This window comes from Magnolia sinica, chromosome 15 (assembly GCF_029962835.1).
Source record: "Magnolia sinica isolate HGM2019 chromosome 15, MsV1, whole genome shotgun sequence".
In the NCBI taxonomy this organism is placed as follows: domain Eukaryota; kingdom Viridiplantae; phylum Streptophyta; class Magnoliopsida; order Magnoliales; family Magnoliaceae; genus Magnolia; species Magnolia sinica.
Window position 1 is genome coordinate 75,546,229 of NC_080587.1, and position 25,475 is coordinate 75,571,703.

The window sequence follows — 25,475 nt, forward strand, 5'->3', positions numbered from 1 at the left end:
CCAATTTCCAAATGTGCCTGGTCGATAGCAATGCAGTGGCCAGTGCATGGCATCATCGCTGCCTGGCCAGGTGGCACAATATGAACTCTGAACGGTGCATGCCACATCATTGCATAGTGTCTGCGCCTTGCACGGTCAATATCTCTCGTCATGCGGCTAACTGAAAATGGAATCTGCAATGCCATTGAGTTCATATGCAGTAGCCAGTTGCTATCCCCCAGCAGCCCTTCTAAATGTTGCAGCACATGCAGGTCCCACAGTGCAGATGCCCTGGCCTAATTGCACCTAGTCCACTGAGCAGGTGGGCCACAATGTACGAAAGGAATGGATTATCAAACACTCAAAAAATAAATACCAACCTTACAAAAAATGATCGGACAGCCAATTTCAAACATCGCAACTAGGTCAAAAAAGAGAAGAAAAAGAAGCTAATCTCAACCACATCGACCTGCCCGACTTCTCAAAACTGCAACCCAATGTTTGAGATAGCATCCCATCACTTTATTTTCTTGTTACCCTTCTTTTGCTTCCCCCTCATCTTCAACCCCTTCATGGAAAGAGCATTGGCGGCGCTCTTCCCTTCGAATTTCTTGGTGAGTTTCATGACGCTCGCCATGCCCTTCCGAGCAACTGCCTTTTGTTCCCCTCTACGGCTCAGCATCTTCCGATCGAGTGGCCAATAAGCATACGGCTCAAGCTTGTCCTTCTTTTTCACATCCCCACCTGCCTTCTTGTTCGTGTACTCGCTCCCCATGTATGCCCACCCGGAATCTGATGTTCTCCGCCGCTTCTGCACCTTTGTTGAAGAAGAGTTCCTTGACAGATGACTTCCTGCTTTGCTCCTCGAGTCAGGATCAAGGTCTGAGGATGGGGGCTTCTCTCGCTTCTTAGATTTTCCATCCTCACGAATGACCAAGCGCCCATCAGAGTCGATCTCTAACTCATCATCAGATTCTGGCTTCCTTTTGAGGTGATCCGAGGATCGGAGGGCCGACCTTGTCTTCTGTCGGTCCAGCAAATCGAGTGGGTCATCTTCCATCTGATCAAACAAGTCTTCTGGCAAGCTCTTAGCTGTCCGGCGCATTCGCATGGACCTATGATAGCCGGTGAAACAAAATTAAGACAACACATTGATTAATAGTCTGTCTTCATATCGTGGACTCCACTGCAAGTAGCGATGAGCCAAAAGTTCCATTGAGCAATGCCAGCCAAATGGCCACTGAACTTCTTCAGTAACCATTGGTTATATTTTGCTCTCAATAGTCCATTTGCAGTCCAAAGAGGACTGCTGACAAGAGTGAAAGGTCCACTAGATACAAGGCCTGGATCACCGAAATGCATGCAATATCTGTGACAAATGCTGCTCATAATGAAGATTAACGTAATGTGGGATCGATCTATTCAGTTTTCCTCATAATGTTTACATGTCGTTACTAACATGGACACTGGTTGATTGTAATCAACCATTAGATAGCGCTTGATTGTAATCAAACTATGCAATAGTCCATTACACTGCACCTGCAGGAGCTTTGTGCTCTTGTTGCTGGTCCCCAGCCTGGATAAAGGAGGGTTGTGTCAGGTTGGCGACCGGCCTCAAACTTATGCCATGACTTTAATCATGGATCCAAACAATATGACATTCCAACACCTTGATAGAGTGGAATGGCAAAACAGGATTCCTGTAGCAGATGCCAATTAATTGAGATCAAGCTTAGATAATGATGCCGTTACTAACATGGAACGAAGTATGGCTGCAACTTGGGTCTGGGTCGACCCAACCTCGACTAACCCGAGTCGGGGTCAGGTTGGGTTAGGGTTGGAAAACTCCAGCCCATTTTGAAATCGGGTTGGGTTCAGGTTGAGCAAATTCGGATCGGGTTAGGTCAGGCTGGGAATAATCACATGTATTTATGTCAGGTTGGGTCGGTTTAGGGTTGAGGTTGGGCTGGGTTGGGTTGCGGGTTGAGCTAAAGTTGACTCTCAACCCAACCCAACCCAACAAGTTGCACACCTACATGGAAGTCATCCAAATCTTTGAAATGAACATATCATCTGCACAAACATTAAGGCTTGGTGACTTCAATGGGTGGGTTGAAAGAAAACCACAAGCAACAAACCTTGAGGATGCGGCTTTCGAGTTGAGCTTGGAGGCAAACTTGCTCCCTTTACCAGAGGCCGTGGTCACGTCCATATGCTCTGCGTCACTGTCATCCGTATCCTCAGCTCCAAAATCAGAAAATATGTTGGTATGATTCCATCTGCTTTGCCTAAAGTTTTACATCATCACATACAGAAATCAAAATGAAGCTTTGCTTGAAGTTTAATAATATTCATCCTTCCAATAAAAAATAAAAAAATCCAATACACATGAGATAAACATACATTTTATGCTTTCACCCAAACATAGCCATTGTCTAAGCCATATCTACTGTCTTAGAAGCAAATTTCCACCCCAAGGATAGTACCATACCATACATATAAAGAAACCAATGTCGAGTGACTAACAAGCCATAGCTTTTTAGGGTGTGGTTTAGATCCCGACCAAGTCAGGAAACCCAAAAAGTTGACTTATGAAGACCCATGTTCATTCAGGGACATAATCCAGTCAAAACAGATCCCGGGAGCTCCTTTTGGTGCAAAACTCAATTCAATACATGAAAGCAGATTCTGAGAATTAGAACCGTGTTGTAAATCGCAATAGGGTTCAAATTTCGAAACAAAGTACAATTGCATAGCACATGACTTTCCTGCGTTTATAGAAAATTAAGGAAAAAAGCATAAACATACAGATAAGATGGTGATTAGCAAACATTTCCCATCCACATCCATCAATTGAACATTGTCACTTGAATACAACGAGTCAATTAGCTAAAAATTTCACACCAATTGAACCATGCACCTTGGACCATAGTTCCAAATAAAAAGAAAAATCCGTAAATGCAGAAAAATCTCGATGTGCAAATACAAAGCGATGGAAAAGATGATAAAAAATCTCCGTAGTGTTTTATGAATTAATAAGAAATTCGTGAAATTCAAATTAGACTCAAAGCAATAGATCAGATCCTGACCAATGAAGAATCCCAGTGGTCAATACAAATCAAAATACGGATCAGAACCAAATGTATGATGCTTTTTCCCTTTTTCGTTGTCCACTAGTTTAGGGTCTGAAATAAAATCAAACCCTTCAAATTCTCCCCTCAACTAACTGAAAGTTGAAATCAAAGCTTTTCTTTGTGCAGAAAAGGAATATAGGACCATTCGATTAAACAAAGAAAAAAAATAAGTTAGTCAATGCTTATTCAAAGTCGGGACTTCATCATAAACTTGACTTCAGATATTTGCTTGAATTGTATTTTTATTTTTTATTTATAAAAATTTTTTAAAAAAAAACACTGAAAATTTGTAAAGATTTTTTTTTACCCCCTTTTGAAAGATGATGAATATTATTAAAGCCGAAAGTGCCAAAAACGGAAAGAAAAACAATATAAAAGGAAAAAAAAAAAACTGATGCAGGACAATTAACCACTTGCTCTAAAAGCTCGAACTGATAGATCATGGCAAATTAATCCGTTTATTTCATAGCCCAGACCCCAAATCCATGGATTAAGTCCTCAGCCGAACCCTCCTTGTGGGCCCCAAATCCATGGGTTCCGCCTTACACGGGCCCCAAATCCATGGGTTTTGCGGGCTGCCCACCCCAAGTGTGCCCTTGCATCGCACAGGCCACCCCACTTGAGCCCGGTATGAAAATGCTCCCGCATTAGAAACAAACAATGAAAGAAAGAGAAAATTACAACACCAGCCCAAAGGGCGCCCAAACCCAACAAAACAAAACAGCCCATTGGCATCCACTCCTTTATAAACAAAACAGCCTGATTAAGGACCCCATCAGCAGAATTGCTTTTGTTGTGAAAACACCAGCTATTTCTTTCACCCCAAATGGACCAAATCACAGTCAAGAGGGCGACCCTCCATCTAGATGAGCCCTACCCACCACCTCCACAGACATGCCAAGACTGGAACAGGCTCTCGATCAAACCTGGTATAACCTAGGAGAAAGGGCAATGAATGCATAAATGGTCCACAGACTCCACATTGTTGAGGCAAAGGAGACGTTGAGGCAGATGAGACAAGCCTTCGGCAAAATCATAGTTCGTTTGCGGAGGTTGTCGATATTAAGAATCCTATTTCTACTAACAAGCCACGTAAAAGCTGCGACTTTAGGAGGGGCCCCATAGGATCAGACAGGGCCAATAAAATAGTTGCCGCCATCAGACTCAAGACCCAGATAATAAAGAATAGACTGATCGGATCGAGAAAATTCCTGACTAGCCAAAGAGTGATGACTCTCTACACCACAAATCTTCCCAAAATCTAACTCTAGATCCATAGCCAATAGCAAAACTCACATCAGCTGAAACTTTGCTTATGAATCGAGCAAAAAACTTCAAGAGAAAGGAAGCATGGTAGAGGGAAGAATCCTTAGTCCACCAGCCCATGGAGGAGGAACCATATTTGCCAACTATGATGGTCCCTCCACAAACCAGTCTCTTCCACCCCAAAACACTAGACCCACTAGCCTAGCAAAGCAGAGTTAACAACGTCAAGATGTCTAATACCTGCACCCCCCTCATTAAAAGGACAGGATACCTTCCCCCAGTTCAGCAAATAAAATCTACCTTTAGGTGCACCGTCTTGCCAAAGGAAATTTCTTCTAAGCTATCTATTCCCACAAGATAGATTTAGAGCTCGAAATAGCGACATAAGATAGAGAAGGAGATTGGAGAGACACCTTCAATAAGGTAATTCAACCCCCAAGGTGACAGCTTCATCTCCATTCTCTTTATTACCTTGCCCCACAAATGAATTGTAGGCTTACCAAAACAAAGAGGATGGCCCAGATAGGAAGAGAGGGAGCCAGCCTGACACCTAAAAATGCCAGCCAACCTAGAGACTCTCTTTCGGCAAAAGGATCCCAAGAAGCTCACTTTTAACCATATTAAATTGCAAGCCCCACAACACTTTGAAACATCTGACAAATTTTCTCAGATTGTCCACCATAGAATCATTAGCCTAACAAAATAGAAGGGTATCATCAGTAAATTGGAGGTGACTGATCCGCAAGGGGGAATATCAACCTGAAAACCTCGAAAAAGGCCCACCGATTAACCTTTAGACAACATTCTACCTAAGGCTTCAGAGACCACCATAGGAAAGGAGAGAGAGGATCTCCCTGAGGAAAACCTTGAGAGGCTTTGAAGAAGCCAAATGAAGAGCCATTAATGAGAATAGAGAATCTTGCAGACAAACAAAAGACCTTGTTCCATCATTTCCATTTGGTCCCAAATCCAAGCTGCTCAGCATGTAATCGAGGAACGACATGATTGTAGGCCTTTGCAAGATTCAATTTACAAAAAACTCCCTGCATTCCAGCCTTATGACATGAGTCAAGGCACTCATGAGTAGTGAGAGCACTATTGAGAATTTGTCTACCAGAGATGAAGGTACTTTGAAAAGAAGAGATAACTTTAGCAAGAATAGCCCTGAACCTCTTGACTTAGAATTTTAGCAATAATTTTGTAAGGACTCCAATAAGGTTGATGGGCCTAAAAGTCTTTCAGACATTTTGCACCTTCAAGCTTTGAGATGATGGCTAAGAAAGATCGGCCCATTTCAGAAGGGATGTGGCCAAAGATAATTTTTTTTTTAAATCCCCAACAAAACCCAACAGATCCAACTTAATCATCTCCCAAAATTTTTGGAAGAAGACCTAGGTGAATCTATTTGGCCTCGGAGCTTTATCCCTCACAAGATCATCACTGTAGCCTTGATTTCCTCCATCTAGATAGGCTTCTCAAGAAGATCAGCCTCCTTCGAGAGGTGATATCCGAGGGAAAGTATCGAGGCTCTGTCACACCTAACCCTCTTCCAAGAGCAAATTCGAATAAAAATTGACAACAGCATCGCCAATGGATCATTTGTCAACAATCCTCTTATCATTAACCAAGAACGAAGAGATGCAATTGGTTCAAGATCTAGCGTTGGCAATACTATGGAAAAATTTAATGTTTTTGTCACCTTTCTTAGACTAGACTGCCTGAGAGCACTGATGCCATCTGATCTCCTCCTCTTTAAGCCTAGAACAGTAATCAGCAGATAACTTATCTTGACCGCTTTCTCAACTTTAGACAACAAACCTCCTTTCTCGATGTCCAGTGCTTGGATCTTGGTGAGCAAGGAATCCATCTTGAGCTCCCACAGATCGAAGACCTCTTTTACAGATCTTGAGCTTGGATTTCAGCATACGCATCTTCTTGAATTTGGGAGTCTGCTCCGCCCTCAACCTCAAAAGAGGACCACCAATTTGAGACCAAGGACTAAAAACACTCAACTTCGAGCCAGGCCAAGTCAAACTGAAAGAGCTTTGGACCCCAGTCAATTTCATCAACCTCCAGAAGCAGAGCAATGACCAGAAAACTCTTTGATGAGCCAATAGAAACCTTTGAACCAAAGGGAAAACTAAAAACTTGTCTAACTTAGACATGGCTGGGGACGCCTGACCATTGGACCAAGTGAATCTGACACCTCCTAACGGAAGGTCCACCAACTCATTCTCAAGGACCCAATTAGGGAACCCAAGCATGCTACTAGAGGCGGGCAAAACGGACTACACTTGAAATCACCTCCCACGCACCAGGGAAAGTGCCACCTATCAATGGCAGCAAACAACTCATCCAAAAAGATAGGCCAAACACATGGTTGATTAGGACCATATACCCCTGCGAAAACCCACATGAAACCAAAGTACACCTCTTGAAAAACCACATTAACAGAGAAATGACCCTTCCGGCTATCCTACCTAGCACATGACCTAGGATAACACCAGCTAACCCTATCGAATCCAAGGTCTCCCATTCCACACCCTTACAACCCCAAATGGATTCAACCTTACCCCAATCAAGTGACTAAAGTTTGGTTTCCTGAATGACAATAAGGCGGACTTTGGAATGCCTACATATTTCCTTTACCGAATACACTTCTAGAGGCACCCAAGCCCACAAACATTCCACCTAAGAATCTTCATTGGACAACTAATCTGACCCCTCCCCCTACTCTCATTAATAGCATCTACCAGACTATCTGGGCTAAGGTTAACCAGCTCCTTACACCCCTTATTCGACTTCGGGGAGCGTCTTTGAGTTTCAGCTAGAGACGTCCGAAGACCTCTTTGTTTGACTAACTGAAAGAGGACCATAATCTTCATCATGGTCACCAAACACCACCCCCACTGAGCTAGCCCAGCCCACGTGACAGATAGCCTCCCTCATCCCCCAATTCAACTTTTGGGAGGTCTTTGAGTTGTAGGTAGAGAAATCTGGAGACCTCTTTGTTCAACTAACTGCCCCCAAAAAAAAAAAACAACCACTACATTACCCTTAGAGGAAATTCAGAAGAACAAAGGTAGCTTGTGAAGATCCAAACATCTTCTAAACACATAGTCAACTACAAGGGGGGAACATACAGGGCTTCCATGATGAGACCTGGCTGAACCAGGACTTCGACCTAAACGAGAGCAACCAAGGTAAGGGAATCAAAGACTCTAAATGATTGAGAGCCACTAGAGTCTACATCACTGACTTGAGGACTAAAAGCAAAGAGAAGGACAAGTAAAGGGGAAGGAGTGTGGAAAGTCTTTGATTCACGTGCATGAGGTAGGAGATCCACACGAAAGACCCCCTCCGATAAATTAAAAAGGCCATGTGGCGAGTCCTCCCCCATCCCCGCTGACATCAGAAGGAAGAGCAACAAAGGTAAGGGAATCAAAGACTCTAAATGATTGAGAGTCACTAGAGTCAACATCACTGACCCGAGGACTAAAAGCAAAGAGAAGGACAAGGAAAGAGGAAGGAGTGTGGAAAGTCTTTGATTCATGTGCATGAGGTAGGAGATCCACACAAAAGACCCCCACCGATAAATTAAAAAGGCCACGTGGCGAGTCCTCCCCCATCCCCTCTCAACCCAGCCCTTTTGAGAAAAGAGCCAAACACATGCCACCACCAAAGCCGAGAGTCCTGACAACCCCCTCCTTGAAAGGGACAATAGCACCGGCCTCCATAATGAGGCTAACATCACGCACCAGCGCCATGCCACCCAACTCAAGAGGGAGAGCACATGGAACCACATCTCTCATTGATGAGATAGTGACCCTAGTTATCCTCGAAGCCATCAATACCCAGATCACGTCATCAAGCAATCAAAAAGACTGCCACATGTCATTAAACGAGAAATGTATGTAGCACCGGCCGGTGGACAATAATTCTTTGGCCTTCACAAGTCCAAACCAGGCTTGAGGATTGCATCAAAGAGGGTGATAAGATCCAAAAGAATCATACCATAGGACGGCCATCCGATCACAACTTCAAGCCCAATGAAGGGGCACATGGCATCATCTCAGGCAGGGGTCAGACGATACATTATGATGAACCGGAGAGGCCGGGCCAAGTGGAAGGAGGCAGAATCATCACCCACTCGAAACTTACTAAGGGGAACCACCATCGTTGATTTATTTTTTTAGAGAGAGAGAGAGAGAGAGAGAGAGAGAGAGAGAGAGAGATCCCGTCATAATGGATTCTGGTGACACCTCACCAAATGAAGAACCAAAAACACCCTCCCACACTACTTGAATTGAAAAGACGTCCTCCCCAACAACAATAGGAATTACCTCAAGCACCGAGGGTCGCCTTCTTCGACCAGATACAAATTCTTGCTGAATGGAGATCCTCCCACTTCTTAGTGGTTTGGTCGACGGCGATCAAATCGCCAAGGCAAGAGCCCACCAACATGAGCCTCCTTGATCTAGAGCTCTAATGGAAGCTCCTGGAGGTGGAACCAAGTGTCCACCCACCCAAACTTGGACCATTCAACCCACTTATAAATGGAAGCAACCGAGCCATCCCGAAAGATCTGACCGACGAAGACCAATCTATCAACGTTTTCCGACAGGTACTTTCGAGTCGCTAAGCTCTGAAGAAGGATATCATCCTCCCCTATGCTACAACATTGATCGAGCTAAACAACTAGATCTACAACTAAGAAACCCTGGCTTCAAGGACACCATCAAACTCCATTACAAGGCATCCCAAGCTTTGTCAATCACCCGGGGATGAATCCGTACCTCTGGAAATGAGATCGACTTAGAAACCCAAACCGAAGGCACCTCCTTTGGCACTGAAGGGCCCACAACACTAGAGATTGGACCCCATGAGCACCCTCCTTAAAAGAAGTCGGATACCTGCTATGCAGACCCTCTCTGTCAGTGGCCCTCACCAAGGGACCCTTCTTGTGATTCTTCCATTATGCTCGTTTTCTAGCTTTTACTTGCCAAAATCCAAACCCCTCTACCTTCATCACGTTCGGACTCATAGAGCATATCCGACTTAAAGAGAGCAGCATCCTTCCCAGCAGATGAAGCTCTTCTACTCCATCATGTCCTGCTATTCACCTCCCTGTCATTTCATCTCCCACCAAAGCATAAGCCGCTCCTACTATCTTGACAAGAAAGGGCTTCGATCTCACTTCAAAAAGAGGTGGGGACACCCTGTGTCTTAAAAAGAAAAAAGAAAAAGAAAAGAAAGGGCTTCGATCTCACCCTCTTTGAAACAATGGGACCTCCCTCGCGCTTTCACCCTTGCACGAATCAAAGAACGCCCACAGGAAAAGAACGAGGAATCACGAATTATCTTCCCTCTTTCTCCTCTTCGATCTTCTTTCCTAAAGTGATGAAGATCTTGCTCTTATACACATCTCTCATTCACTCGGCCTGAGTTCAGTAACCCAACGAAGAAAAGATCGTTAGCATGCTTCCATACCAGATTCATATACCATTTCTGCTCTACTCATTTAAAATGCAATTTAATTTGAATCACATGATTCAAGTCTAAATTGTACAATTTTGGTAGCATTGATTCAAATTTGCTAGAAATGTTGGCCTACAAAAGTTTTTTTTAAAAAAAATCGATAGGGTTAAGCGGTAACATGGCTGTCAAAAAACCAAGGAAATTTTATCATACTTGACTAGAGAAACTCGGAATATTAGGCCACAACAGGATATTGAACCATGCACAAGCTTCTCAATCTTGGGAATCTCAATTGATTAAAGCCAAGAACCGAGTCAAACTAGGAGTCAAGAAACCACGACATGAGTTTCTTGATATTTAAAAACTTGATCGAGACAAAGAATTGAGTCCATCCTAGACAAAAGCCCCCACAATTTCAAGTCAATGTGCGAGTTATGAAACTGTCATCCCTACAGTTTTAGAAAGTTGGCTCTGGAAGAGCCACCTGTTGAAACTATTTGTACGGTTATAGTTTGAGAACCCATTAGCATGTCATCATCTTTTCATAGAAATTGACATTTCCTCAAACTGTGGGTGGTCTCAGACTCCCAGACATTTGTCAGAGGAAGTTGAAGCATTTTTCAAGTCAAATGAGAGAGAGAGAGAGAGAGAGAGACTTCCTTTTACAAATCTATAACAGTACATCTAACCTAAGCCACCTTACCTGGAGGTACTGGCTCTTGAATGAAGAGATCTTGTCTCTGCCTCTGACTTTGCTGCAATTCTTCGTTCATTCCGCTCCTTTGTCTGTGTTTCAATTACACATTGAATTATAAAGATCTAGAAATAATTAAACAAATGAAGGGTAGTGGATGAAACACAAATTGGGAAGAACTCCTACCTTCCTTATATTGGTTAGCAGTTTCATATGTTCCTCAGGCATTACTGCCTTAACAGCATCTAGACCGCATTTCTTCACGAGCATTTCAAGAAGTAACTTGACCTGCCAGTACAAAACAGAAGTACTTTGAAGATTGCTAGTAGGAAAGAAAAAAAAAAACCTCCTTTTCATGTCGAAGAAGTAACACTGATCATTTCTATAAGAAACAAATGAGAATAGTGTCCTGATGTGATGCCCATCAAATCATTTATCTGGATCACTAAACCAAGGCCCCACTCATACTAGGCACATAAAGACACTATTCACGACCTGATGCATCAAGACCCCATAATTCCTCATGCTGTAAAATTGATGCAGACCTTGGCTTTGAAATGGTTCTTGGTATCATCTTGCCACTTCAGCAACCCTTCAACCATACTCTTCAAGTGTGTCTGTAACCCCTCGGTTTGGGATTTGGCCACCAACACTTTCAGCAAACCTAAATTAGCCTGCATTAAGCAGGCATCAGAGAAGCTTATATGAAAAGGACAGATAGGAACAATTATGATTTTGGGGCAATCATTTTAGATCTAAAAATTCCGACAATTCACACATTATGCTGAGAAAGAGGGAGGACAGACTTTGACTATTTCTCTATTCTTTCTCTGCAGGAGGAGAAAGGCCGATGGAAGCACGTTGTAAGCTGCAGATATGAGATCAGAGAATTCATAAGCTAAGCGAGCTAGTCCTTTGACTGCAGCACTGATCATGTGGGGTGTCTCGCCAGCCAGGCCTCCAGCTACCTGAGACCATGAGCATATGTATGAAACATTGTAATGAAAAAAAAAAAAAGTTGCGAAATTCTAAAACCACTTGTAAGAGAAACATTTGGCTCCACCATATAGAGTTACAAAAAGAAAAAGAAAATAAAGGGAAGGTGCACCTTTTCTTTCCAATACTATTCAATCGGCCATCACATTACCTTGTCTTCTTTGAAGAGACTCAGGAATAAATTCTTTCCATGAAACCCATTTCTGTTCGAGTTACAAATCTTCTTTGAATCCTTTATATATATATATATATATATATATATAAAAGAAGACTCAAATTGTCTTCTCCTTTTTCTATCTTGAGATCCAACCAAATCTCAGATTGACTAATGCACAAAGGCTTGCTACTAAGGGGGAGGTTATATATATATATATATATATATATATATATATATATATAATTCACTGGTTCTTATAAATAACAAGTTTGGTTCGCACTTTTTTGTTGCCTTTTACATTCCCTATCTTTTCTTCAAAACGGTATTTTAGACTTCTCCCAGATTTTCCCCAGAACACCCAGTGTATCAACCAAAGAAAATTTAAACATCCCCACGAAACACTAGGCCAATTCTAACATTCCCCAGGAAACGTAAAACCAGGGAATAAATTCCCTGACAACCAAACAGGCCCTTAGGGTGTAGGCCGTTTCTAAGGATGGAGTCTGAGAAATGAGAAAATCAAATAATAACTAATATAGATTCATATTCAAGGATAGTTCCTACATTAGTGAATATATATCTAGTTTTTCAATCAATGGAAGGGCATAGTACAAAGTGTATTGGCCCTATTGGCTAATTTATTCGACAAATATATGCATTGAGGACGAAGAGATACATTGCATCCAACAATGACATACATTTGCATGGAAATGAACATAGCAGAATGATAATTGGCAAACACACGTGTGAAAGCCAGATGTTTCGGCAACTAAGCGTATACAGAAAACAGATTGGCCAACATTTGTGATCAAACAAGATATATACATTATAAGCATCTGATTGCTTTTATACCATGTTAAAGAACTGTTGTAAATTTTCCTTCTTGCCACCATGCTCCTCATCTCCACATGCATGGCCAATTTTGATGAGCAGGTCATAAGCCCTATTTCTTGTTTTTTTATTAGCCTGCATAGAAAATCACAAATATGCTGGATTAATCCACATTGCATCAACTGTTTTGCATATATCGAGTATAAGTAGGAGAGAAGTCTTAAATAAGATAACCCATCAAAAAGAAGAAAAGAAAAGGGAGATGTATGTGTGAGATCCAGGCCATTCATCTGATGGGCCCCACTGCATGTCATGGAAAAAAATCAGGTGGTCATGTGGCCACCTGACAACTGTATCAGCCTGAATTTTGGACTATGTCGCATACTATGGCAGGTCCACTTGATGAACAGGCAGGATCTTGTAAATATGTGCCGTATTGGTTTGTGTGCAAGTGGCAGCCATAGTCGGCTTTCTTACGAAAGAATGAATGGATACATGCAATATCGAACTTAGAAAAGAAATGAAGCCAAACGCATTAATATGGAATCCAAAATGAAAAGAAGAGGACAACAAAGCAAATGTTGATGAAGACACAAACAGACACTGACATAGTTGAAACAAACATAAACACATTGAATATGAAAACATCAAAGCAAAAGTTTCAATAATGCATCAAATGGAAAATTCCAATAGCAAATATAGGAAATACCTCTTTCAAGGCTAGAATTATTTCGGTGAGAAAAGAACATATGATGTCCCGTTTCCTTTGCTCTGATGCACCCTGCAAACACAAAGAACAAGTTCTTGCTCCATTGAGTCATCTATCGAGATTGTAAATATACATCTGTTATTCATAATTACCATAATCACACTGGTCAGCATGTTCTAAAAAAGAGAGAATAGAACTTGATTAAATTTAGTAGGAGAACTTTGATACTCTGGCAGAGTGTGATGGATGAAACACAGGCACTTACAAATTACTTAAAAATTGCATGCGTGGCATACATTCGTCAAATTAAACTGTCCAAACTATAACTCTTCAGTTTAGATGTATCATTTACCAAAGGTTAGGCTTATTTGATTATCTAACAGTCAGATTGCTGGGAATTTACAGGATGGTTGAAAATGCAAAACTATTCAATGGTCCTATTTCAACAATCAAGTGTCCAAGAAATCAGAGGTTAAGATCACTCAAACAATCTGATTTTAGGAATGTAACCAAGCGAAAGTGGGTCCCGCAATTTAATCAGTTTAACCTGAGTTAATGTATGCCACATGTACAATTTCTTAGTGCATGTGTATCAAGCGTCATATACTGCCGGAGTATCATACAACTCTCCTAGTTTTAGTTACAAACCTTGGAAACATGGACAATTAAGAAGTACAGGCTGTCAAGCCTGTGATGCTTGGCTGAAAAGTGACATGAAGGAAGCACTTCTATCATCAGCTCAAGCAAGTCATCCAGCTTACATGAAAGGAACTCTTCACATTCCTGGGAACAAGAGTTTTCAGCCACAAGATCAGTTGAAAGAACATGTGTCTAAACGAAAGTAATATAGTCATCAAGGCACCATAATATTTTTTTGGAGATTTTCAAAGGATGGAACACAAAATACCCTAAGGATAATTGAAAGAATCTTATACGCCTTTTTCTGGACCAAACCCTCTTCATCCTGCAATTTGAGAATATCTTAGTCCCAGTAACTGTTATTTTTCCCATGAATTGAAACTGACACTAGTCAGCTCCATAGAACTAAAATGAAATGAACCATATTTTTTAGTAACCGTGTACCTTTAATGCAGGCTTTATTGCAACGAATAGTAATTCAACCTCTTCTGCATCCAATCCTGGCAGAAGTGACACCGCCAAGTCCAATAGCAGGGCCCTGAAGGTAAATGAAATGAATAGGTCAAGCCTAAAAAACAGCGTGTGGGATTCAAATTCAAGTTTAGGCATGGCATTTGCTTCCTTTTCATAACTCACAGAGAGAAATATAGAAAAATATAATACCACAGTACAAAGAAGAGGGGGAAAGAAAAAAAAAAAAACAAGATACTGAAAGGAAAACCACCTTGCAAGTGATGGTGAACTCTCATCAGCTGAAGCATCAACCTGCATAGAATTGGATTTGCTAAGCTTCTCCACTTGAACAGCCTCTTGAGTTGCCTTCAAAAGTTTCTTCATGGTAGTTTTGAAGAAACTCTTGACAACCTTCTTTTCTGATATGGAAGCAAACTCCCCAATTGTGGACTGTCAATGATATCAAAATCATTACCAACTTCTCCAAATCCATTTTTTACATAATTGATTGATGCATGCGCAACTTCACAATGATGCAGGGAGTACCGGCCAACACATCAAAAGCTCCAGGGCTGTTGGGGAAGCACCGGAATATCCCTTTATCCAGGTCCTCCCCGACCAAGACCTCCCCATGGGCTACCCCACATCTCACAGATCCCATAGTGGGCCCCACCCCGTGGCCATTCTGCATCTCACAGACCACCTTGTGGGCCACCCCACCCCAATTTGGAGATGCACCTGCATCATCCACCCACACCCATAAAGAGACTCGAATACTGGTTTCTTGCTTTGATACCACTTGCCAAAAGCTCCAGAGCTGTTGGGGAAGTACCGGAATATCCCTTTATCTTGGCCCTCCTAGGCAAACCGACCGAGACCTCCATGTGGGCTACCCCGCATCTCACAGGTCCCACAATGGGCCCCACCCCATGGCCATTATGCATCTCACAGACCTCACCTCGTGGGCCACCCCACCCCAGCGTGGAGATGCACCTGCATCACACAAGAGCTTATCTGTACTTTTCTTCAATAGAAGTGATAATTGATGGGATCCACAATTGCAATTTATGGATATTATTACTCTCGTGTTAGGAAGCACAGACTCTTATTGACTTATATCATGTTCAACACTGGAATTAGCAAAAGGACAGAAGAAATCCCTAGGCAGTACCATTCCTCTCCAGGTAGAGGGCAGTTCTACCAGCAGCTGGTAATGAGCCACACCGAAATATTACGCATTTAGAAACAGATATAACAATGTCCAGTTGTCTCTCTTTTCCCCCCCTTTTAGCAGCAGCATCCAATTTTCAGTCAACCAATTTGGAGTTAAATGTGCAGATGCATGATTATCTAATAGGTAGCAGAAGTGTTATTTGGCAGATTCTACAAAAGATATCATCAAAGCCACTTCTAGAAAATATAAATTTGTAAGGTAAACTGTGGACTTTGAAACAGTTTAGAAATCAGACTAGTTTATTTAGCACAAAAAATATTATCTGCACAACTCCACATATGTAAATCATGAGAAGGCAAGCAACATCAAATACCTGCAAACATCCACCACTGTCTTTTGAAGATTTTAAGAAGACTCCAGATAGAACTGAGAGGAACTCGGGAGACGATGCTCTGATTGTCTTCAGATTATCAGCTGCTACCTGTGGCGTATAATGATCCCTAGCTCTCTGCTCAGGAATACTAATATCTCTATCAGCCGGATCAGTGTTTCCTGCAGACACTCTCTTGTTCTGTTGAATAAGAGTCTGCATACATCAAAATAGTGGAAGAAAAAAAGTGAGCTAAAAAGTCTAAATTATATTATCCAAAATCTGGATATGGTCTGTAGCGAAAAGGGAAATTGGAATCATACAAACCTGCAAACTGGAACATATTATTCCACGTACATCAGGCTCTTCACGAAGTGCATGGCATAATGCCTTTGTAAGACCACCAAAGCTATTAGCAGTGTCAACAGGGTAGTTGCAAAATGCAGGTAACAAGGACCATAGAGAATATACAAGTGCTTCAGTGCTCCTTGATGAGAAAATCCGGCCTTCTTTCTCAAGCTGTCAACATAAGGCACATAAGCACACCATGGTAGTAGACCACATCTAAATGCAAGGGCATCCAATATCTTCCTAAGGAAAGGCTCATACCATTTGTGATTTCTGCCGCATGCGTCCAACCAAACCCAAAATAGACTGTGTAAAGAAACTTAAACGAGCACCAACAGTATATTGTTTCAAAATAGGAAACAGCCAAACATTAGCTTCAGACATGTCTTCAGCATCCAACTTGATTGGTAGAATGCTTAAAAAGATCTCAGGTCCCATTGCACCAAGGGCTGACCCGACACATTCATGCAGCTGCAAGTTAACAAGTGCATCAACAAGGGAGAAACCTAAATCAATCATTGATATTTTAAAGTTGAAACAGATTGATGCAAAAGTAGTGTCAAACTATACAGTTTTCAAAGTTGCACGCGCACCCAAAGAAGCATTGGTTAAATAAAGACGATAACATTTATCGTCAGAACTAACTTGGACCAAAGGACAACTAAAAACATAAAACTAATGTCCAGAGAACCAACAAAATAGGCATTGAGAAGGTTAGCATCAGGTCGTAGGAAACAAATTCAAATTTTTTGAACAAACAAGCATTTTGATTCTTGATAAACGAAAAGCAACAACTATAAACACAGCCAGTATTGCACAGGCAGTCCAACTATAATGATAACTCGGAATTCAAGTCAGCAGGTGAAAAGGAATTGCATGCCTGCACCTGCAGTAAAATCAGGAATCCATAAAATCAAAAAGTAAGAATTGACGAAGGCCTGTTAGAAGTCTTCAAGGGTGGCAATCCAATGCAAAGGGACGATATATTTAAGCAGTAAAAACAGGCATCAAAGAGTAGCCTCTTGTTTTCTTCATAATAGCGTCTTTGGTGTACACACTTCCTCAAAAGGGGGATTCCAAATAGGGGGTTTCCAAACCTGCTTTTTCAGCCGAGGTTTTTGCTGAGTCGCTGTTTCAGCAGCTATTTTGTTAAGCGGGAGACAAGACAGGGGTTTGAAAAGTGCATCCAAACACATAACGTCAACAGCCATTTGGATAAAAATGGCATTTGGATGTCAAACACCCCTTCGGAGGGTGCATCAAAACAGGACCTTAGTTATCTTTCAAAAAAGGAAAAAAGAAAAGGGCATCGGAGAGTGGTCCAAGTGCCCAACCACCACTGGTGGTTACAGAGGCCAATATGTTGGCCAGATTAAGATGCATTAGTGAAATTAAAAAAATGAATAAATAAAAACACGAAAAGCTTTAGACAGGGATTCAACATAAAATGGAGACTGCCGCATTCATCTACCTAGATATACATTTGTTCCTCATTTATAAAACCACACTACAGAATTACATACTTGACTAACAGAAAGTCTATTGTTGCAGATGTGCGAAATTGGCATTATACGTTTACAGGTTGGCCTGGAGACCTTTATGGAACTCAATTTGGCAAACGCACAGTTATTGCCTTATACGTGTGTTGGGGTACTTAGCATATGTAAAATATCAGTTAAGAGGGAGGGATTGATATACATATGTGGATGAACTGATAAGGCCTCTAATCAAGGGATTGATCACAGAGTTGACTACTTTCGTCACCAAGTTGTTGAAATCAAAATAGCTCTCTAATTTGTAGTTCAGATAATGATATCCACACCAACAGGAATTCAACGGATTCCTACATTCAGGATTTTTACTAAAAAGATCCTCAAAATAGTGAATATGATCATTCCCCCGCCCTTCATTCCTCCTCTTTCTCTATAATGTAGATTTGAGAAGCATTAAATGCTTTTTTTTAAATTAAAAAAAAATCCTCAAGCTTGTTTTTTTTTTTTTTTTGAAGATATGGGGTGTCCCCGCCCCCTTTTGAGGTGAGACTATTCCCAGCGGATACACACAATCACCCGCAACCACGTGTATCAGGCAATGCCGTGGAAGAGAGTCGAACCCACAACTGTAGGCAGCAAAGCCATAGTGATGGCCGCTCGCCCAAACGTCGTCAGGTTTCAAGCATTTTTAAAATCTTTATTTTATTTATTTAAAAAATAAATAAATAAATAAAAATTGACCAGCTCAGGAGGGACTTTCTTTGACAAGGGAGGGTCGGCAGCTTCCCTCTATTGAACTGGAGGGAGGTCTGCTCCCCCTATGATGAAGAGGGAGCAGCATCAAGGACCTTCATATTGTTAACCAGGCCCTCCTTGGAAAATGGATGTGGAGATTTTTCTTGCAACGTTGATAGCCTGTGGTGAAAGATTATCGTTGCCTAATATGGTCTTAATCCCCAAGGTTTGTGGACAAAGTCATCTTCTATCTATCGGGCTTCCTCCATTTGGAAAGGTATTGCCAAGGTGGCCTCTTTGGTTTTTGAAAGAGTGTCAAATTCTATGGGGAATAGTTCCAAAATCAGATTTTGGTTGGATCTATGGTGTGGATCTCCCACCCCGGCTGAATCCTTCCCTACCCGCTTTGCTATTAGCCCTAACCGAAGTTCAAAACCAAGAATTATCTCAGTTATTGTTTCGTTTGCATCACCTCAGGCCTTACCAGATGGAGGATTCGATGAGCTGGTCTCTAGTGAGCTCCGGTTGCTTCTCCGTCCACTCCTTGTAAAAAGCTTGAGCAGCCTCCTCAACTGATTCGGGAGTTTCTCACACAGCTCTAGTGTGTTTGTATGGGGTGCCTCCTAAGGTGGCAGCCTTCAGATGCCTTGTGGACAGGAATCCATTTCTCAGTTCTAACGATTGATAATCTGTCCAAAAGAGGCTTATCCCTTCCTAATGCCTGCTTCTTATGTTTGAGGACAGAGGAGACAGTTAATCACCTCTTCATTCAATATCCTTTCCACGCGAATATCTGGTGGAGTATTCTTCGATTGGTGGGGGTATCATGGTCAATGCCTCAGTCTATTAATTACTTCTACAACACCTAGCACGGTGATCAGGGTGGTGCTCTAGGAAAGAGGAACTGGAGGGTTATCTTTCTGACAGTTCTGTGGTAAGTGTTGGCTGAAAAAAAACAACCGCTGCTTTAAGAACCTGAGATCTGTTTCTGCTGGGGTCTTCTCCAGGGTTCTAGTGCTCTTCAAGGATTGGGCCCCGTAGATTTTGTCTCCCAGGCTTTCCAGGTTTCTGTGCAGCCATGGGGCTGTTCTGTTGTATCTTATTTTTTATTTTTTATTTTTTTTGGTTTCGGCTCAGCCTAATAAAATTTCACCTTAAATATAAAAATAAAAATAAAAAACATAATATTGTAAGGGTACATCAGTCCATTAGGGAGGGTATATCAGTCCATTTGGAAGGGTATATAAGTCCATTTGGGAGGGTATATCATTCCATTTGGGAGGGATTTTTTATTTTTTTTATTTTTTAAGATAACGATATTTTGTATTAAGACAAAAACAGGGTACAAAACAGGAGGATAATCTCGCTGAGTTAGCGAGAAGATATGCCTCCATTAGACAGAAAAATACAATCCTTAATATAAGCAAAATTAAAGGCCCATTCCGCAATGTACTGCTGCACTTTCTGGATGGTTGCTTCCACCGACATGTTAATATCATTGAAGCATCTCCCGTTTCTAGCTTTCCAGACCGACCACCAAACTGCCATGAGACAGATTTTCCATATCTTGTTTCTTTGGATTCCCAAATTGGAACCAAGCCAGGCTTTGAAGAGATCCTCAGCAGAGCAAGGAAAGCACCACGAGATATTGAAAAAACTGAGGACAGCAGACCAAACTTGGGAGATGAAGGGACAATGAACAAACAAGTGGTCCACTGATTCATCCAATTTCATACAACAAAGGCATATATTAGGAATAATCATCTGGGAGGGAATATTAATCCTTAAAATGATACATCAGTCAAGTTGTGAAGGTCAGTCAATTTGAGACTATATATAGTTCACTGGAATTTCCATCTATTCATTATATGGTATATTAGTCCATTGGTTGGGCACATGAGATATCAATGCACTTGGGAACATATATTAGTCCCTAAAAGGCTATATCAATTCTGAGAAATGTATATCAATCCCTTCCCTCTTGGAGACCAACATACCCTTCCTGATGAACTTAGAGGGTAAATTACTTCAACTAGTAAGCTATACCAGTCCCTTAGAGAGTATATTAGTTTACTGCATAAGGTATCAGTCCCTTAGATATAGAAGGTCCATAAAGTGGGTCTGACTTCTTGTTGCACGAACCTCACGAGAATCACATTGATCTGATCTTCCTAACAATTCGATCAATGGCCAGGAAAATTGATGATTGTCTAGATCAGTTCCAGTAAATAATCTAATTACCAATCTAAGCAGTAATCTAGTGGGCCTCACACTTGATAGAATATGACCTGTAAGGATCAATTTGGCATAATCAGACAGTTCTTAATAATCAGCCTAATTGGACCATTCACCTTAAAATAGGCCTAATTTGACTATTCCCCTTCATCAGCAAGCCAATTTAACCATACATGTCCATCATTGGCCAAACTGATTTGGTGCCAAGGCATGAAAAATTCATGCCAACACATATAGAACTGTCAGTTTTGAATTTGTGGGAGAAAGGAGGAGCATCAGATAGAGCCATCTCTTAGCAGAACTAAACCCAGTTACCATCCAACGACTGAAATTTCACCCGCAGAAGTGAATCGGCAGTCGGAGATGTGGAAGCACGTGCCTCTGGAGGCACCGAATCACTTCTCAGTGAGAAAGCTCTGCAAAATGCAATACAATAGCATGCAATTACCATGAAAACATTATAGTGCAGGAATAATGCATTACCTGTTTTCTGCAAGTAAAGTCTTCATCTGGAAGCTTCTCCATATCTTCCAAAGTCTTAATGGTTCCTCTCATCAGACATGAAGAAGATTCGCCTACATCACAACAACAATGCAAAATCCAAAAGATAAACAGAATTACAAAAAATTAGGATTAGTTCTAGAAATTCGAGTTCCCCCAGTTGTCACAATAGAAATTTCTATTTCGTATTAAGTATAAGAATATTTGAAGTTATGATTAATAAATAAATAAAATAGTAGACTACTATTATAGTCATATATACAAGTGCACTTGAGGAAATATTATTTTGCATACCGTGCCAGATAATATTTTTTAAAATCCCGAGACTACAATTAGATTAGAAAACCATATCAAATAATTAATGATTAGACAAGAATCCCATTTGACAAAAAAAAAAAAAAAAGGATGTTAGATCTCTCTTTCAGTATTCATGATTCCTTCCTCTAGATTGGTCATGTGTCTTTGTACCTGTGTTTGTATTTACTTTTTATAATGTACACAGTCTACAAGCAAGCACGCATGCATCCAGATGTATTTATATACAAGTTTATATTGTGGATAGAGAGGTGGACCACATTTTCTTTTATAGTATGTGCAAAGTTATCAATAAACATGTGAAACCAAAAGCCCAGGAGGTGCACCATGATGTTTATCTTGATCAATCATAAAACACAGTCCACATGCCCACATGCATGCATACAAAGCACAAGAACACAAAAAGGTAAATGCAAAAAAAAAAAATTCCCACAAGAAAACCTTTCCATGAGTATGCATGTTCATGTTTGTGCAATGTACACAGGAATATTTGGAGGTACACAGTTGCATGATAAAATTTCCTCAATGTTTTTCTTTTCCATTTGTTGATTATCATTTCCTCATCATAATGCACCTAAAAGAGTAGCATTCCACATTTCCACTTGCTCTGTTATGGGGCCTCAGTGGGCGGGTTTTTTTTTTTTTTTTTTTTAAATGAACGATGGTGAATAAAAGTTACAGCTCAGACTCACTTTTTTTCTTTCTTTCTTTCTTTTTTTTGCTTGGACAAGAAAAGAGTTATGCCTATTATTAGATCTAGTGCATTGGAAATTAAGGTTTCTGAAAAGACAGAGTGGAGAAGTTGGAAACAGAGGTGATTGTACCTAATTTATCAAACATTGCCGAAAGAATGGGAAATGCCATGTCCCAGACTGCACTATACTGGTAGCCAAGGAAACCCTCAACAGTAGCACATATTTTTTCCATGATGGTTGGTGCAGACCTCCTTGTGTCTCCGTCTGGATTGAGTTTTATCTGATCCACACCTTGTTTAATCAGGCTTTCATCAATGCAAGTGTGTATCAAACCTTTCAGTGCCTCTGCGGCCGCAAATATGGCCTCTTCATGCTCACAAGCTAATATTTCTGCCAAACGCATGAAATGGAAAGATTCAGATTGTTTGTTGAATCTTGTCTGCCAAAATAAGAAAAATACATGGAAGTAGCAGTTAAAATGAGGATTTTCAATTATATGACGAGATGAATTACATGATCCTCAGCCCAGGGATATGCAAAATATTGTTGACAGCTAAGTGCCTACAAGTGACGCCTGCGATGCACTACTCAAGACCATTAGGGCCTGTTTGGTCCGTGGGATTAAATGATATGGAATTGTATTAGATGGGATTAACACCATTATTGCACAATGATTGCATGTCTGGAAATAATATAGTATTTTGGCCATCCAATCCCCTTGTTCGGTATAAAATTCTTGCCATGGGAAAACATTAGATTAAGCAAAACCCTGTTTGGTGGACCATGGAATTGTAATCAACAAACCAAATTCACCATGGATGTCAGTCACTGACTCACTTGTACACGTATATAACCGAAATGTCACATGTAAAGGGCGGGGCATATATGGATGGCCGGCATGGATAAAACACATACATCAATGTGGGGCCCACTTGTAGTGGATTTCAAAATCCACGGAAATCCCGCATGGGACCAAATGCAATTCCATCCCAAATAATCCCAACCCTTCCCATCCTCCCCAAACGCCGAATGGAATTTGCACAGGACCAAATGCAATTCCATCCCACCCAATCCCATCTAATACCATGCGCCAAACACCCCCTTAATCTTTTGGCCCCACTGTGGATGGGTCACACCCCCAAAGAGCCCCAATGGAACAATCCTAACCTGTCCATTGCTGGCCCACATGAAGACAGTTAAAGCAACAGTACGCACTCAATTGGAAAACGCAATAAAGAAATAAATAAATAAATAACACCAGACTTTCAAAAAAAAAAAAAACTGCTGCTATCTTCTGATTTAGGAGATTTTTGGGGTGTAGTTCCCACGTATTTGGCTTATCAAACAACAGTCTGCATCACCATACCATGGACCCAACTATAGTTGCTCAAGGCTCGACGAGGGCCATACAGTATGATTCCGCATGCAACACCAGTAGAGCACTAGGGACTGAACCCATTCCAGCTTGAAATAACTAAATTATCAAGCGTACAAAACAAACCTCCAAGTGTGTTGAAAACAAGGGGAAGCTTCACTACGCATATTTGTCTGTTCAGAGCATAAACCTTTCCAATGCCAACAAGCAGCAAGCGTGCCGTAAATGTCATCCCATCCGCTGATTTCTCCCTGACTGAAAGAGACGATGCTAACACGCACAAGAGATCCAGCAACACTTCAGGAGCAAACTCCGAAGACTGACTGGAGCACAGCGCATGCAAAATATTCACTATATGCCTCGTGACAATCGGTTGGTGCAGTTCCAAGAGCGATTTGAAGTGCTTCAGAATGTTAGTTGTAAATTTCGGTGACATAAGAGGAAGACAATCTTTCAGAGCCCCGAGAATGTATAACACCTCCATAGCTCCTTTTGGTCCTTCCCCAGCATTCGCGCCAGTAGGATCAGACCCGCCCGCAAGGAGAAGAAACCTTTCAAAAACTTTTGTAATTCCTTCACTCGCCGGTGTCAAGACTGCTGATCCTTGAAAGCTTTGTAGGACATCGTGAAGGCACGAATGGGAATGTTTCCTAACCTGTATTCTAATTAGTTATGGTTTCTGAAAACATTGCATTGCAAACAACATGCATCCTTTTGAAAGAAAGTCAACATGCATTGCAATATTTTAATGAACTTACCTTCGGACGAGGATCCGTAACGAACTCGAGAAGCAACCTATATGCGGAGCCCACGCTCTCCCACCCGCCCTTCTCCCCAGAGATCATCAGGTGCGAGACGCATTTTAGCCCCGCCTTCGCAGTCCCAGCCGGCACCGCCTCCGGCCCAAACCCTAAAAACCTCCGCACGGCGTCGAGGACCGAATCCCCTCTGACCCTCAAGACGGCGGTCGAGATCAACGGGAGAATTGAGGACAGGAGCGTGAGGAGGGCCGTAATGATGGGATCGGACGAGGAGGATTGATCGGAGATACGGTCGAGGGATGAGATCGTCGCCGCAAAGTAGGAGGTCGGAGTGAGGGGGAGGGAGTGATCCTGGAGCTCTTGGGAGATGGCGCCGACGACGGCGCATAGGTGCTGGTGGTCTTCGCGTGGGGAGGCCTTGTAGAGGGAGAGGAAATGGGCGCAGATGTCTTGGGATTCGTGCAGCAAGGGATAGACGGTCGGGATTTCGTCTTCCATCTGAAGTCCTTCCATGGCGCCGCAGAGAGCTGAGAGCTGCTAAAGAGAGGGAGAAAGAGAGGTTTTGAGGGTTTTCGGAGAGAGCAGGACTCGAATTCGGAAGCGGATTGCGTACTGAGTAACTTACACTCTGTGAGGTTCACTATGATTTATTTATTGTATCTTCTCCGTCCATCCATTTTATTGGATAATTTTAGAGCTTGAGCCAAAAAATGAAGCATATCTAAAGGTAAAATGTACCACGCCACAGGAAACAGTGCGCATTTATCATCTACCGTTTAAAAATTCTTCGGAGACGGACAAAATATAAATCCCTGTAGGGCTTAAAAAGGTTTCAACGGTGTAAATTATTATTTTTACTGTTTCGTGTAATAGTAATATGACCCACTTAATCTTTGCATATGCTTTTATTTTAGACTCAACCCTTTAATTTACCTATACAAGCAGATGGAGTACGCTAACGAAGCAGATCCAAATCTCAGGTGTTCCACACCACAAAAAACAGTGGTAATTTAATACCCACCGTTAAAAACATTTGGAGGCCACAAAAGTTTCAGGTCAAACTGATATTTGTGCTTTACCTTCGTCCAAGTCTGTGTGAACCAATCATTTGTTGGAAAAAAAAATAGAAGTTTTTAA

General features: G+C 41.6%; 1 protein-coding gene across 2 annotated transcripts; it reads right to left on the reverse strand.

Annotated features, from left to right (window-relative positions):
* Positions 1-344: 344 nt before the first annotated feature.
* On the reverse strand, positions 345-24,899 carry LOC131228033 (uncharacterized). 2 transcript variants are annotated; one of them, XM_058223865.1, is made up of 19 exons: positions 24,336-24,899; positions 23,704-24,232; positions 22,332-22,592; positions 21,175-21,266; positions 16,490-16,699; positions 16,208-16,399; positions 15,884-16,096; positions 14,608-14,786; positions 14,328-14,421; positions 14,152-14,208; positions 13,893-14,027; positions 13,245-13,316; positions 12,557-12,670; positions 11,364-11,519; positions 11,097-11,225; positions 10,738-10,839; positions 10,561-10,643; positions 2,118-2,267; positions 345-1,094 (listed from the first exon to the last, which is right to left on the reverse strand). In XM_058223865.1, exons 1-19 carry the CDS (start codon positions 24,849-24,851, stop codon positions 497-499), a joined length of 3,882 nt encoding a protein of 1,293 aa, XP_058079848.1. In that variant the 5' UTR covers positions 24,852-24,899; the 3' UTR covers positions 345-496. The 2 variants fall into 2 exon arrangements, with proteins under 2 accessions (XP_058079848.1, XP_058079847.1); XM_058223864.1 differs by having other exon boundaries at positions 11,358-11,519; positions 24,336-24,898.
* Between the last annotated feature and the right edge of the window lie 576 nt (positions 24,900-25,475).

Coding starts and splice junctions, on each gene's coding strand:
- LOC131228033 (XM_058223864.1), bottom strand. CDS start 24,851: ATGGAAGGACTTCAGATGGAAGACGAAATCCCGACCGTCTATCCCTTG. Junction 16,700..21,174: donor ACTTTACTTGCAGAAAACAG/GTAATGCATTAT, acceptor GTTAACTTGCAG/CTGCATGAATGTGTCGGGTC. Junction 13,317..13,892: donor TAATTGTCCATGTTTCCAAG/GTTTGTAACTAA, acceptor TTGTGTTTGCAG/GGTGCATCAGAGCAAAGGAA.